General features: G+C 40.2%; 2 protein-coding genes across 2 annotated transcripts; one reads left to right on the forward strand and one right to left on the reverse strand.

The window, feature by feature from the left end:
* Positions 1–1,024: 1,024 nt before the first annotated feature.
* c8a (complement component 8, alpha polypeptide) lies at positions 1,025–6,959 on the forward strand. Its single transcript, XM_072364043.1, has 11 exons — positions 1,025–1,205; positions 1,365–1,458; positions 2,885–3,032; positions 3,186–3,333; positions 3,479–3,668; positions 3,755–3,937; positions 4,321–4,561; positions 4,663–4,794; positions 4,907–5,064; positions 5,225–5,450; positions 6,660–6,959. Exons 1-11 carry the CDS (start codon positions 1,096–1,098, stop codon positions 6,809–6,811), a joined length of 1,782 nt encoding a protein of 593 aa, XP_072220144.1. The 5' UTR covers positions 1,025–1,095; the 3' UTR covers positions 6,812–6,959.
* Positions 6,960–8,068: 1,109 nt separating this feature from the next.
* On the reverse strand, positions 8,069–14,419 carry c8b (complement component 8, beta polypeptide). Its single transcript, XM_072364044.1, has 12 exons — positions 14,263–14,419; positions 13,786–13,933; positions 12,265–12,412; positions 11,226–11,367; positions 10,965–11,097; positions 10,378–10,575; positions 9,937–10,177; positions 9,575–9,703; positions 9,312–9,475; positions 8,704–8,857; positions 8,366–8,437; positions 8,069–8,283 (listed from the first exon to the last, which is right to left on the reverse strand). Exons 1-12 carry the CDS (start codon positions 14,343–14,345, stop codon positions 8,129–8,131), a joined length of 1,767 nt encoding a protein of 588 aa, XP_072220145.1. The 5' UTR covers positions 14,346–14,419; the 3' UTR covers positions 8,069–8,128.
* Between the last annotated feature and the right edge of the window lie 772 nt (positions 14,420–15,191).

Genomic DNA, 15,191 nt, shown 5'->3' on the forward strand with positions numbered 1-15,191 from the left:
AGAGATCCCATGTTAAGAAACACTGTGAATAACAGTCCAACTGGAGCCGTCCATCTTTTCCCACCAGGGAGGTGAGCAGGTGACCTTGGTTGTATTTTCAACCTTGAACTGGAACAATGGGCTATTTATGAACAACAAAAGTGAGAGAACAGCAGTCATTGTTTCTAGATAAATGAACATGAGAAGAAGTTTAACAAAGACAACAAGTTATGAAGAATATCATAAGTACGTATAGCAATGAAGTAAAATACATTAACTTTTTCTTTTTCCTATGTAGGGAGAGGCAGGAGATCCCTGTGGAAATAAAGATGAACCTGCAGAGGCGAGGATTTATATGAATTTTGGGACAAAGGAAGTTTTCACAAAGCATAAAGCATGTTTAAAGACTCTGTTCCCCCTTGTAGAATAATTCAGTTAAGATTTGAGCAGAATAACTATTGTGATTTTCATACAGGACCTAGACTAAGGTGATCAGCATGCAAAGAAAAGCAGTGAAATGGCCCTTTTCTGCATTTTCACAAATAAGAACATTTTTTTCACAAATTCCAAATAAGGCATGAATGAATCTACAGCCTCTTTAGAATAATCATAATCAGATTTGAGCAGTCTAACTATTCTAGTTTTCAGACAGGACCTAAACATGTTTTTTTATGCACAACCCTTTAATTCACCAATCGGAAGCCAACTTCAATGTCGCGGCCCACGTGCGTGTTTACGTTTGTCTTATCGGTAAACCAGAGGCACCGACTGTCCACTCTCACTGTCCACTTTCACCGAATTGACACAAATATTAAAGATAATAATTTATATTGCCACCACAATTCACATTGCTACTACTTCGCTGAAAATAATATCTAATTTTCTCAACCCAAAGTTGTGGGGAAAGCATGTTCTGTTTGTATTAGATTATTTTGCAGAGGCGAACATGAGACATGATGTTTATAGATCGTTTAAAGAACATTTTCCCAAATGTTGTAAGAGCATTTGTTTACTCTGAGTTAATCATTCACTGTGGTTTGACTAGACTGCAGTGGTAGAGGTCCTCTCAGGACCACAAGAGCCATTTTGTTATGTGGCACCTGATTAATTTTCAGGATGAGGACATTTATTAATGTACTCCTGGGTTTATGCATACTGCATCTCTTTGTCAATTTTAGCAAAACTGTGGATGCATCTAGGAGACCGTGGGCAGCTGCTAATAACAGGTTCAGTATTTTTCAATTTATCATCTAATACATTCAGTTTGATATGTCCCATGCAGGGCATTTAAGGAGGAACTGAAACAATAATGTCATAGGAGTTGATGGATTGGATGATTTGGACATATAGATGAATGTTATGTGGGTTACTATGCCTGCACTTAGGAGGACCAGATCTGTGAGCAAACCTCTCCCCATCAACTGTAAACTGGGGAACTGGTCACCTTGGACACCATGTAACTCCTGCACAGACAAAGCGGTGATAATTCTTTCTTTTTTTATCTCTTTCTCTCAGTTTTACAGTAAACTAGCATGTTGATTGAAATGAAGCTCTCCAAGTGTATGCAAATGCCTGGCATTGATAAACCGAAGCACTTTTAAAAACACTTGGAATAGAACAGTATTTTTTTAGTACCTTATATGAATGCATCATGCTGAAGATTATCAGTATTTATTAGAGCACGAAATTAGCACTACGGGAGGATCAATAAATGTGGACCCTGACTGTACCATACTCCTGGATGTTCCTGGCAGCTCTTCCCCAAATACACAACTTAGTCAGGATATTTTGATGCTACCTATGGACATATCCTATGCTGCACAGCTTCTAATAGAATTAGCTGAAATTATGCAGTTTGAAATGATTTCAGTTGAATTATTTCACTACCATGAACTTTCTGAGTAATATACAGTGATGTGTGAAAGTCTTGAGCCACTCCTCATTTCTTTATATACTGCCAGGATAGTGAGAAACAGGTGCAGTGATTTATCGACACATATGTATACAAAAATGGAAATACACTTCACGAGGAACAACAGGGTTTGTATAATTATAAGGAGCGTGAAAGTCGATATTTGGTCTGAGCACCTTTATTCTTTAACTCAGCCTGAACCCTCTTAGACAGGCTTTCTGTAATTTCCTTAAGTAGTCTTCATGAATAGTTCTCCAGGTTCCTTGAAGGACATCCCAAAGCTCTTCTTTGGATGTTGGCTGCCTTTTGTTCACTGCTTCAATAATGCTGAGGTGCAGGCTTTGGGGAGGATTCATCCCTCCATAAGACCTGTTGTCACTGATCTTCAGTCCAGTGCTTTTTTTAATTTGGCATACCTCAGCCTTTTGTCGTCCTTGAGAATGGCTTCTTGACAGCCACCCTCCCATGGAGACCATTTCTGCTGAGGCTTCACTGAACAGTAGATTGACCAACTGACATTGATCAATGGCCAGATGAATCTCTCAAGTCTCGTGTCTTCGCTGTAAATATTTCTCCTGCTCCTCAAGGACTTCACTGTGAGATCCGGTAACCTACTGAGTTTAGTCTCTTTTTGTCCTGCCACTTCTCTTTTTGAGCTTAATTTTTCCTGTTTCCTCAATTTTTAATGGACACGCTGCGCACAATGCCAATGTGTAGCAAGTTTATGGCTTATAGCTCTTTGGAAATCACCTTGTTGGAGCAAAACAATTCCAGGACTGTTGCTCAAGACCACTGTAAAAGATTACAAAAAGGTCTGGTACCTTCAAGGCAAAATATGAAGAAATTAGGGGTGTCCCAAGACTTCCCCTAATACAGTTGTAATGTGAGGCTTAGTTTTTGTGAGTTTCTTGCATTATGTGCTGTGTATTTTTGTCATAGTAAAAAGGAATGAAGTGACTCTGTGATTTTAACACATTTTAAACTTTGTATTAGTTCCGTTTCCGATACCTAGAGAAACCCTCACAGTTTAGTGGGTTACGGTGTATTGACACACTGTGGGACAAGCTGTATTGCCCAAGAGCAACCACACAGTGTATGGTACCCGATTACTGCGGAGAGAGCTTCACCTGCAAAGAAACAGGTAAGCCCCGTCCACAACCACTCAGACCAAACATGCTCTAAGGCTAAGCCTGATTTATCGGTTGGTCTGCACACATTTACTTGAAATGTAGTATATGCTTGGGTATGCGAGGATCCATATTTTTGTATGAGCAAATATTGGTTTGTCCTCCAGGACGCTGCATCAGTCAGTCCCTTCGCTGTAACGGAGAACCAGACTGCGATGATTTCTCTGACGAAGATGAATGTGAAAGTTTCAACCGGAGAGAAGATAAGTGTTCCACGCTCATGCCAATTCCTGGTGCTGAACGCGGCACACAAGGGTAAAGACAATCTCAATGTTGACAGTCCCCTCTATGATGATTTTTCTGAAAGACCACTCTTATATTCCATTGTTTGCTTAGCAAATACTTTAACTTGACACATTTATAACTGAATTTAATTTAAAATTTTTCTACATTCGTGAAGGTACAACATTCTGACTGGAGACTCTGTGGATCAAGTGCTTGACTGGAAATACTTTGGAGGAAAGTGTGAATATGTCTACAATGGTGAATGGAGGAAATTCCGTTATGATGCATTCTGTGAAAGCCTGGACTACAATGACGAGCTGAAAAATTACCGGAAACCTTACAATTACCTCAGATACCGTTTTGTGGTACCTACCTATTTGATGTTTTGTGCAATTTACAGAATGGGTGGTTTGAACAAAGGGCCTTTTAACAAACGTTGAACCTGTTACAGGCTGAAGCTACATCTGAGGGCACCCACGAATATTATGAAGATTTGCAAAGCTTGCTCAATGCCAGGAAGACGTTGTCATCCTTCAATCTCGGTATTTCGGCTGGGGTTTATTATGTTGAAGCTGGAATGAGTGGCAGCAAAGAATCAGAGTTTCTCAACAATGTAACAAAGTTTAATAGCCAGGTAAAGCATTGATATGTTTTGTAACCTGCATTGCCATATTTGCAAATGTGAAAATGAGCACAACAACAAATCAAATGTAAATGTCTACAAGTGTGGATCATATTCACAAGTACAATGAAAATCTGCAGATCAAATCTTCAAGTAAGCATCAGTTCTGCCCCTTTTGCAGACCTAGATGAATACCCATTGATGCTCAAAAATCGGATTTATCTAATTGCTGACAAATTGCCATCTGAGACACTTTAATAATAAGTGTTAAATGTGAGTGACTAAGGTAGCCTATAGTCTGGGCTAAAGAATTCCATTGCTTTTTCCTAAAAAAATATTGTAAAGCTTTCTTCTACTTCAGTAAAAGTTTAAATCTTGAGCTTTTTGTTTTCCAGGACCTGGGGTTCATTAGGCTTTGGTCCAAAGTGCAAACAGCCCTCTTCAAGATGAGAACAAATCAGCTGATGCTTCATGAAGATCTCTATGTTTCACTCATGGACCTTCCTGAGAACTATGACTTTGGGATGTACTCACGCTTCATGAACACATTTGGCACCCACTACGTCACGGAGGGAACCATGGGGGGAAAACTGGAATATGTTTTTGTTGTCAACAAAACAGAGATGGAAAAAACAAGTACTGTGACCTTTTCAGCTCGTTAAACACTGAAATCTAGAAAGAAATACCATTCAAAGGAAAGTTTATTTTTGAAAAATTCTCTTTCCTCACTCCTCCAGATGTTGATTCAGACAGAGCTAAAACCTGCATTGGAGCTTCTGTTGGTATAAGTTATCCAATCAGCGATAGTTCATCGTTAGGTTTTAAGGTGAAAGGGAAAGGATGCGAGGCCGATACACACATTACAAAAGGTGAGAAATCAAAATTATGTTGGTTTTCAAATTTGTATTCAACTCACTATTGATATACAGGATTCCTATTTTGTACCAAGAGATTTAATACAACTTTTTTTTTTATACAAAGATAACGTCACCGGTTCGTCTTTCATTAAGGACGTTGTCACTCTAGTGAAGGGGGGAATCACAGAGACTAGTGCTGGCTTGTTGACAATCAGGAACCCTGACACATACAGAAAGTGGGGCGCATCCCTCAAATACCACCCAGCATTAATTGAATATGAGGTAAAGAAAACAGTCATTTTCTGTGATTTCTAACTTAAGAGGACACCCTGCACATTTGATGGAGGAAAAACAAAAAGCAACGTACCGTTCAAATTTCTGGCAGTCTCACCTGTGATTGTTCTCCTCATCCTCACTCTGTCCTTCCTAACTTATTATCTAGACTATGCCAATTTATGAGCTTGTGCGCCTCAGCACAGCCGCTGACAATGCAGGGGTGAGAGTGGCCAACTTGAAGAGAGCTTTTGATGAGTATCTGCAGCAGTTTGACGCGTGTCGCTGCGCTCCCTGCAGGCACAATGGCATCCCTGTTCTGTCGGGCACTTCCTGCAGCTGCATCTGTAAGTCGGGCTTTGACGGACAGGCCTGTGAGAGGACTCTCAGGAGAGGTGAGACAAAGTCTTTAAAACAATGTAAATAAACAAGTTGTTAAACTTCCAATAACAGAGAAGCAGTATAGAAATATATCTTAAACAAAGCTAAGACTTTATCAATGTGTTTTGACATTCTACAGACATATTGCAACCTAAACAAGCACTAGAGTTGTGCTTGTGTCCTACTGATAAAAGCTCATTTTGGTTGTGTTTTGTTCTCCACCAACTCATGAGAGAAACACACTTAAGCTTTTTAAGAACTTTAAAACTTCCTTCCAAAGAAATCTCATGTCTATATGGCACGATTGCAAAAAAAAGTCTCAGTCAGACTGACTGGTGATCTCATGATAGTTTCCTGCTCTTCAGTATGCGAATGAAGCAGCTCAGTCAATTGCAACAGTGATGTCTGTGATAAGCAAATGCTACGCTCTCTCGCCACTTAGAGCAACGATACTGAGTCGGTACAATAGAGAATCCTCTGTGATTTCTTCCCTTAAAGCAACCTAAGTAAACCTAACCTAAGTAATCATGTAATCCACGGTAAACATTAATCCAATGTGCAAACAAAAAGCCTCTTCTTCAATATTTAAATGACAGATTAAACCATGTATGTAGCTTTTTGCATTAATACACTCCAGTGCTAGATTCTAACATGATGTCTGACAGAACTGTCAACCCATTAAGCTCAGTTTCCAACTTCAGTCTGTCATTGCCTCCACTCTAATTGATTTCCATTGGTTAACGGGCTGTGGATTATCCTGAACCAATAACTAGATATTTCTAAATGCAGCCACTGAAAAAGTCGATGGCTTTGGCGAAATGCTCTTGATCCATTTTGCCCTCAGCCTGCACCATTAGGTTTAGATTTCCTGCTCCTAAGAAGTTCAGCTGTCAAATCAAGCAGCAAGCAACCAGTAAGCACAAACTCTACAGTGGCTTTAAGGAAGCCTTTGAATACAGTGGAGGGTATCTTGAATTTCCTCAGATGCTTGAGGTTATACAGTCCAGCCAATTGTACCAACTGAGGTGTCATTAATCCAAGCCAGGTCATCAAGAACATGCACACCAGGATACTTTTAATGGCTCAATCTCTCTACCAGAATCCACACAAAATCTCCTTGTTTTGGAGCCATTCATTTCTAGGATGTAGCGCATGACTCAGTAAAAGGACTCAAGGCATTTATCTTTGGTTAAAATCAACCAGGTAAATTTTTTACTCCACAGATGCCAAGACAGATGGGTCATGGTCCTGCTGGGGGTCTTGGTCATCCTGTACCTCAGGGAGGAAGACTCGGACAAGATCCTGTAATAATCCTGCACCCGATGGGGGCGGAATAACCTGCCTGGGCTCCCCAACTCAGACTCAGCGCTGCTAAAAAGATTTTTTTTCCTTCTCCAGGATGAAGGTGGTCTTTAGTGCCGAGTGAGCACAAAAAACCTCTTCTGCAAGAGCATCATCCTTAAAATGAATCTTTCACAGGTCACACCGGATCGATAGTAGTAATAAATGTGTGTTCTGAAGAATCTGAGTATGCATTGTCTTTATTTCAAGAGCATCATCGATGCTATGTTTGTGACATACTTTTATACTGCCTTATATGTGAATGTGAAATCTGGGTAACGGCAGCTAAATCCAGGTCAGTGCCTAAGGCAGATTTAGTCGAATGCTGCAAAGAAGAGAGAACATGTCAAGAAATAACAAACATGGTCTAAGCATTCATTATGAAATCATAATAGAAAGTATCTTCTTGGATATATTTTCATTCAAATGCTTGGCATTTCATGTAATTTCCTCAACCAGTCTTCAGGAATGGTTCTTAAGGCTTCCTGAAGGACATTCCAAAGCTCTTTTTTTTCGGATGTTTACATGCCACCATTTCAGAGGCCATTTCTGACGAGGTTTTAGTGAACAGTAGATGGATCGACAGATGGTCCAAATGCATCTTTCCCTCCCTGATTTTAGGGACATCACTTTCAGGTACTGTTAATCTGCTGTAGATGTTTTTTTTATGTTTTGGCCCCCACTTGTCCATTTTCCTCTTTTATTTCTTTATTTTCTTAAATAACACACTGCACACCTTGCTTCCCTGCTGAGGAAGTTTTTGGCCCATAGCTCTTTGGGAATCACCTTGTTGTTGTAAGAATACTAGTTCATATCGGTTATCGTTGGCATTTTACTTAGATGCAACTGAATAGATGGGAACAAATTCAGAGACTTTGCAACAGGCTGCTCGTAACAAAGTGCTTAAAGATGCTCTTTAAAACTAGTTCTGGTTCTGTGCTAAGTTATCTGTTATGTGTAGACAACGCTGGCTCCCTTGAGTTGGTCGACTTTTTATGCTGGAATGATTCATAGGTGGTTGTTAAGTAGCTTAAAAAACAAACTGCAACGACAATAACCCATTCTCTGAAAGTGGTCAGGTTCAAGGACTGGGCTGAAAAAGAGTGAAAAATGTCTGGAGAAAAACTTCGGAAAGACCTTCAGAAAGCCTGGAGCACAATTGCTCGAGACCACTTTAAAAAGACTACAAGAAAAACTGGCTCCTTGGTAGAAAAATATGAATGAGAACAAGGGGCATCTCAAGGCACAGTATTGTAGATTGTATTGTCAGAAGACATGCAACACACTGATGTTTTGTAGTTTAATAGTGCTTTATAAATCTTCAAGACATCTTGAGACTTCATCAGAGACTTTAAAAGCATTCAGTAGACTCTTGCTGTAGTCCCCAGCATGCCATGCCTCCTCTGCTGCGCGCTGGGTTGTTACACTGTCGGCTTCTCGTCATTGTACTTCCGCTGCAGGGCGACCACGCTCCCCAGCAGCTCCAGCTGCCATCAATAGCTATTTCTAAAGCAAATAGTCAAAATGGGACTTGTTGAATAAAAGTTACACTGTGAATGTTGCACTTTCTGCATCTAGGTTTGCTAACCTTTTTTCCTATAAGTGATCTCACAGCTCCTTCCACTGTAGCCAACAGGACACACACATTCACACCTGGTGCCTGTTGAGGATGACAACATTTTTATTGTTATCACTTTTCTATCAGGCCTCACATTTAAACTGTTGCCCTATTTTTGAGACCAAAACTTCAAAAACACAAGAAAAGACATGGTTGGTGTTAATGGCTCTTATCAGTTGTGATAAAGGATGCTTAACATATATGGCTCAGATACAAAAGTAATAGTAATACACTGAGCTTTCTGTCGGTAAATGATAGACGTAGAATGAGAAGCATTTTAGTTTTAGTAACAATACAAACTATAGTACCTTTCAAAACAGCCACTCCATTGTTGTGACAGGGAGAGCAGCGACATGAACTCGACTCTGTCAGGTACTCTGACAGCGCTCGTTTCAGGTTTCTTTTCAGGAGAGAATGATGGGAGAAGTCTCTGGATATCACCAGCTCATACAGCGGCCGCGTCTAATGATACACATGTAACATGTAAGCCGGATCTTTTCACAGTTAAAAACATTGAGCCAACTGGAAAGGCTCATGGGAAGTGAGACCTAACTGTACTGCAGAGAGGCAGCCTGTTTGTCTTTGGCACACTTGCTCTTTGGAATCGTTTGCCATTTGCTCTCCAAATTGCCATTGATTGGGGTCAGTTGCACTCCGATTCTGTAAGTGTGCCAGTGTTGGCCATGTATCGAATTGTCAGATTGCTTGTGCGTAGTTTGATTTGAAATAGAGAAATATAATTGATTGAAACAAAAAAAAGGTTTTAATACCGTTCACGTCGCAGGAGATTATGGGAGAGAGAGACAGGATGCAAAGAGCCATAGCATGATTGAAACAGAAGCTGACAATATAAATGGTGTATTAAAAGAATAGAAAAAAACACACATGAAATATACATCTAGACAAGTTTCCTCACTGTTATGCGAATGAAGTCAGGGTTGAAACGGACACCTTCACCCCAAAGTCGCATCAGTTCTGGGGTGGGAAGCTTCTTCGACAACAAAGCAGTGATGGTTTCACTACTTCCGCCCTTTACAACGGCAACAAAGTCCTCCATCATGCTACCTTTTTTTGTGTCCTCTTAAAAGATACAGAACAACAGTTCAGGCTATTTGTCAGGTGCAAGGCAGTGACAATTCTGCAGACTTTGAGACATTTTGATCCACTGAGGAACCTTACCTCCCATCTCATTCAGAAGGCCATCACAGGATCCACCCTCAGCCGACACTGACACATACACACCATATATGTTTGCCCCCGCCTTAATGCCCGCCTGCACACAGTTCTTGTAGTCTTCCAAAGAATAATCTAGAAATGACAAATGCAGAAAGTAATTGTTAATGTCTATATCATTGCACAAACCTGCTCAGAGGCTATACAAAGCCCAGGTCAGCTTGGCTTAAAAGAAATGCTTCCTTCCTATTCAGAGGAATCTAATTCTATGAGTGTCTGTCTGAACTGATTATCCAAGCCTTCATCACTCGTCTTGGAAATAAAAAACTTTGAGCATTCCCAACTCCTAGCATAGTGGTTGCTCCTACCTGACTTCTCAAGCTTCTCTTTGTTCAAGATGATGGTGTGCTCATAGTCTCCTCCCAGGGCAGCCTCAGTGATGTAGTGGGTGCCATAGTCTCTGTAGATCTGTCTGTACTCCCCATAAACATAAGACTGTGGTAAGGAGCGAAGACGTTGCAGAAACTCAGGGTGAAGCACCAAATCATCCGACTTCAGCATGTACTGGGCCAACTCCAGCTCTGCTTTAGCCCGAATAAAACTGTTGCTCTAAGATCAGAAGACAAGGGTAAAAGTCTCCTGACAGCTTATAGATTGTGGAAATTCTTCAAAATCATTCCATCACAGAAATCATAGTGAGTTGAGAATGACTTCTTCTATGACTTGAAATGTATTGCACGCATTAGCTGTTTGTGTAGAGGTCAATATATATATATATATATATATATATACAAAAAAAGGCATCTCACGTTTCCAGAGGCACGACGCATCTTTTTAACTGACTTGCTGTATTTGGAGTCACTGTAACTGAACCCAAAATGAAAAGTGCCTGGAATGGCGAAGCCGATCGAGAAAGAGGTTTTGGATGTGCGTTCCTTCGAGGTGAATACCATGTAGTCAGAGTACGACTCAAAAGACTGCATGGTGAAATCATATGAGCCTTTTGTCTGTGAACAACAGAAACATATTAACTCAGCATAGGGGCAGATTGTGCTTTGAACACACACATGCTGCTGTTAGACTGTATTTATCTTACTAAAATGAATTAAAAATTGTTTTTTTGTTAGGAGCCAGTGGCAGGCTACATAGAAATGATGTAATGATGCAATAATGTAGAAATAATACAATGATCAATATCAGTAAGCCATTAATGAAGTTGTTCATTAATGATTGTTGGTCCTGTTCGTCTGCAGCCAATTAAATAACTTATGCAAAAGTTTGAATGTTTTTGGTTATAGATTATCAACAGTTAATAAAGCCATACAATCTAGAACGTGTGCGTAATAAGTTTTACTTCCAGTTTGTTTCGAGTGTGACTGAAGTCAGCCATTTCTACCTGTAGCGTGTATTGCTGTAAGTTGAAGGGCTTCCTGAAGGGGACATCCTGGATATACTGAGGCAGACAGCTGCCCGCATAGTATCTATTGTCAAGCACCACTCCTTCCAGGTTACTGTTCAAGACGTTTATTCTGAAAGAAGAGCAGCAGCAGCAGGATTAATGGCGCAAAGAATGGTTTGAGAAAAGCAATACAGTTTTATAAATGACCCCCTAAAAATATAAACATATTGGTAACACAACAATGGGTTCGTGACTCACCCTTTGCCAAGGTTTTCTATTCCCCAATACTCCTCAGCCTCCTCCCTGCAGGGCTTAGAAACCGTCTTGCAGCCAGCTTCATCCGACATGTCCCCACAGTCATCCTCCCCATTACACCGCAGAGTTCTGTGGACACAACGGCCTGAAAGACCAAATAGATATGATAGATACGAATCTAATGAATTGTGCAGTAAAGCATAATGTTATGCCTCACTTTCTATAATATATTATCTTTTATTTCAACAGTTTTGATATAGAATAACGATCTATGGTAGCAGGTGTTGTTTAGAGGTGTTGGCCCACCTTAGTTTCTTTTGTACCAAATTGGGCAAGCTGTTTTCCACGTGCCTCTTGTCTTCATGCCAACTAAGTGAATCTCTTACTGGCTGTAGTTTTACATCTTAACAAACCAAATATGAAACAGGCGTCGATCTTCTCATCTAACTTAAATCACTAACCTAATATTGAAAAACAAAATGATGTGTCACTGCGAAAGGACAACATGCTGAACAGCTTATTACAAATCACATAACATCTGAGATGCTGAATTAAAGCCTTTGATCAAATGAAAATGCACTTGTTATTACAAAAATATTCACAAACAGCCCTAACCCTGCCCTAACACAGGCTGGTGTGAGCTAGTGAGCGAGATCAACCCATGGTTGTCTGACTAAGCATACTGTAAAAACCTAACAACCAACATTTGAGTCCTTCTTGCATCCAATCTTCTAAACTTGGCCTTTAGCCAACATGACATTGTGTGTGGTGTTGACTCCTTTATGCATCGCTGGGAGTTTAGTTACAGTGGAGAGGTAGGAGGTAAAATAATAAATCATCCTCTTTTCTCTTAATGACCCAACATTCCTTGTAGTTTCAGTAGATTTCAAAGCAAAAAGAATTGAATCACTATGCAAGCATCAGTGTAGCTGAACTAACGGGTGAGCTACTGCAGAATATACTCAGACTACTGATTTTACATCAGTTAGCTACTCTTCCACTGGGATGGAGAGTGGAGTGCGGGGGTGGAGGTAGGAGATACCTGTTTGCGTGCAGAGGAATCCTTCACAGACGGGTATATTGTCACAAATATAGCGGGCTGAAACATCACAGGCCTCCTCTTCGCTGCCATGAAAATTGCATGGTTCCCCTCCAAATTGAGACGGCTGGTCCAGCTTCGCATAGCGAAACTGCATGGTTGGAGAGAGATAAACACATAAGAGGTTATAGAAACACAGAGGAGGATTGGCCACTGCCCAGTTTAGGTGGCTTGAAAACCGCTCTAGGGAGCTATAAGAGATGAAATCACATTAGTGGGCTGTTTTCACTTTGTCATGTCAAGTTTATTAATCCTCCTTCTTGTAAAGTGGGAGAGATAGAGGGCTGGAGTACATCAGCTCAGACCTCTGCCAGCAGTGGAGCACTTAACAGTCACAGAGAAATACAGCTCTTCAAAATGTCAAAATGTTGAATACCCCAGGACTATATCTCAAACATTACTTTGCAGGATTCATGAATGTTCTAATCTGATTACATCAGAATGGAATTTGAAATAACCAGAGCTTGATTAGTTCAGTTAATTGACTGCATGTTCAGTTGATTCTAAGCTACGAATAGTATTTACTTTATGTAAAAGCAGCGTTGATTTGTACAAATATTTGCTTAATTGCTCATTTAAAGGTGACATGTTTTGGGGGAAGAAAGTTTGGAATTTTTGGATATGCGTTTATTTGCTTTTGTGCCTGTTGCTCATTCTAGCTTCATACTAACTAACTCATCCAGTACAAAGACTGCAGTCTGAAAGAAACAGTCAGCTTGGTTCTTTTGTTCTGTCTAAATGTTAAAAACCCTGCTTTTGAGGTGCTTTTAGGTAGGCCTATCTTTTTTAAACATTTTACTTCTGTGCCTATAATGTGAAATTCAGACAGAACCAGCTGTACTATTTCTGCTATCCAATCAGTGTGCTACGTTGTTGGACAGCGGGCTGTAGCTTCATTGGAATTCAGACTTTCGGAAGGTAACTGCAACTCAAGTATCTTTCAACAACAAAAATATAGTTGCTAAAGTATGTAGCTAATTTCTCCTGCTGCCACTCTAAAGAGAAAATACAACACGTCAGTTCAGTTTACATGCAGAGTCAGTGGGTGTTCCATCTTTTTGGGGAAACAATGCAATTTTTTCTTTATTAAGTCAGACTGAGCTATTGTACTAGCATTAGCCACTTGGTATCAGTTTGCAGGACTGGTAACGTTTAAGCACGTTTCCAGATTTCTCTTTCTGTGTATTAGCCCTGAAAATTCTTTCTTATTTGACTGTTATCTGTATTTGTTCACGGAAGCCACTGAAATCATGTTCAGGGTCAATGCTCAATTGCTCATTTTGAGAGTGAACTTGTCATTCAAAACTGTTAAACTTAAGCAGAAACTAGCAGTCACAGTCACTTTTATTCATTATTCTTTATGAATTATCAAACAATCTTTGAGAACATGTTGATGAACCCACAAATAAGTCCATGAGGTGTATAATTGCACAGTCGTTCTCTGTTACGTCTGCTCAAACTTACTCTCTTTTTTTGGCAGATGTCACAGCGGGACCATGAGCTCCATTCTGAGAAAACACAATCCACTGGCTGAACTAGCACCTGATTACCCACAGATCGAGCCTCGCGAACACTGGGCTCCTCACTGCTGGCTGCTGCTGAGGCAACTTTACTGCAAAGTTTAAACTAGAATTAAGTCAGAGCATGTAGTGACAGTGACACTTTGAAGGCAAACATCTGACCCATTAAAGTGCGATAAGCTCCGGCAAGAGTTCAATTCAATTCAGTTTTATTTAGCACCAAATCACAGCAAACGTCATCTCAAGACACTTCAAAGATGAGTCCAACGAACTACTGATTACTTCAGAGTTAAATGTGAAACTAATTGGTTTTTATCTAAGACACTTTAAAAAGCCATGCCTGTGCATCTTCAGTGGCAGAGGAATGAAAATTTGCAAAGATGTCAATTCATAGTACAACACAGACTTATAAATCTCCTACCTTAGCAGCAACAAGCTCAGAGTTATGAGGAGTAGGCAGCTGTGAGAATTGAATGCTCTCGCCTGTATCATTACAGAAAGCATGATTGTGTGTTATGACCGACTGTGACAGAGGAGAAGGCACTGCTCAGTTTCCTGTGTAAACACACACTGATCAATACTGGCCTTGATATGAAGTCAGTCCTGCCATTAGGCTCAAAGGTGGAGCTGAATACACAATGCTGCAGGCTGTCAGAGCCACAAAGCCAGTTGTGCCACAAAGATCTGTTGTCTGAATGCGTTTTCAACAGGTCTGATGCAGGCCTCAAGCTTGAATAAACATGGTTAGCTTTACAGACTGATTCAAAATCTGTTGGATTCACAGATTTTTAGATGGACGACAAGGCTGTCTTTTGAATCGTCAAAAAATGTATTGTACATAATCTGTAATAATGTTATGCATCTGAAATGGCTACAAAACATTCTTTATAACAGTGTTTCCCAACCCTGGTCCTCAAGGCACACAGCCTCATCATGTTTTCCACCTGGTTCAAATAATTGGGTCAGCTCTTTAAGCTCTGCAGAAGGCTGAGGACGACCCATTGATTTGTATCAGGTATCCTGGAGCAGGGAAACATGGAAATCATGCAGTGCAGGTTGCCTTGAGGACCTGGGTTGGAAAACACTGCTTTTTACAACATGGCAGCGGTGGGGATCAGGGGTTTGTAATGAGGCAAATTCCCGGTACAGACTGGATCAAGTAACTTGAGCCATGTTTATTTAGCTGTGATCTTTAAACTTTGTTTAACTTAATTAATCTCGGATTTTCCAGAATGACACAATCACATGACTCAACTGTAGTTTAAGTGCAATGCAGCTAAGAACTAGCCCTAATTAGCAGTTCTGCTTAAGTTTTTATATTTCTACATTCTAATAAAATGGTATATATCT

The sequence above is a fragment of the Leuresthes tenuis genome, unplaced genomic scaffold, assembly GCF_036924035.1.
Source record: "Leuresthes tenuis unplaced genomic scaffold, fLeuTen1.0.hap1 SCAF_14, whole genome shotgun sequence".
Classification (NCBI taxonomy): domain Eukaryota; kingdom Metazoa; phylum Chordata; class Actinopteri; order Atheriniformes; family Atherinopsidae; genus Leuresthes; species Leuresthes tenuis.

What these genes read in the sequence shown, in the direction of transcription:
- c8a (XM_072364043.1), top strand. Translation starts at nt 1,096, where the DNA reads ATGAGGACATTTATTAATGTACTCCTGGGTTTATGCATACTGCATCTC. An exon ending in ACCTCAGATACCGTTTTGTG is followed by an intron (nt 3,669 to 3,754) that starts GTACCTACCTAT and finishes AACCTGTTACAG; the next exon opens with GCTGAAGCTACATCTGAGGG. An exon ending in CGATACACACATTACAAAAG is followed by an intron (nt 4,795 to 4,906) that starts GTGAGAAATCAA and finishes TTTTATACAAAG; the next exon opens with ATAACGTCACCGGTTCGTCT.
- c8b (XM_072364044.1), bottom strand. Translation starts at nt 14,345, where the DNA reads ATGCTTTCTGTAATGATACAGGCGAGAGCATTCAATTCTCACAGCTGC. An exon ending in ACATCTGCCAAAAAAAGAGA is followed by an intron (nt 12,413 to 13,785) that starts GTAAGTTTGAGC and finishes CCAACCATGCAG; the next exon opens with TTTCGCTATGCGAAGCTGGA. An exon ending in GATCACTTATAGGAAAAAAG is followed by an intron (nt 8,284 to 8,365) that starts GTTAGCAAACCT and finishes TATTTGCTTTAG; the next exon opens with AAATAGCTATTGATGGCAGC.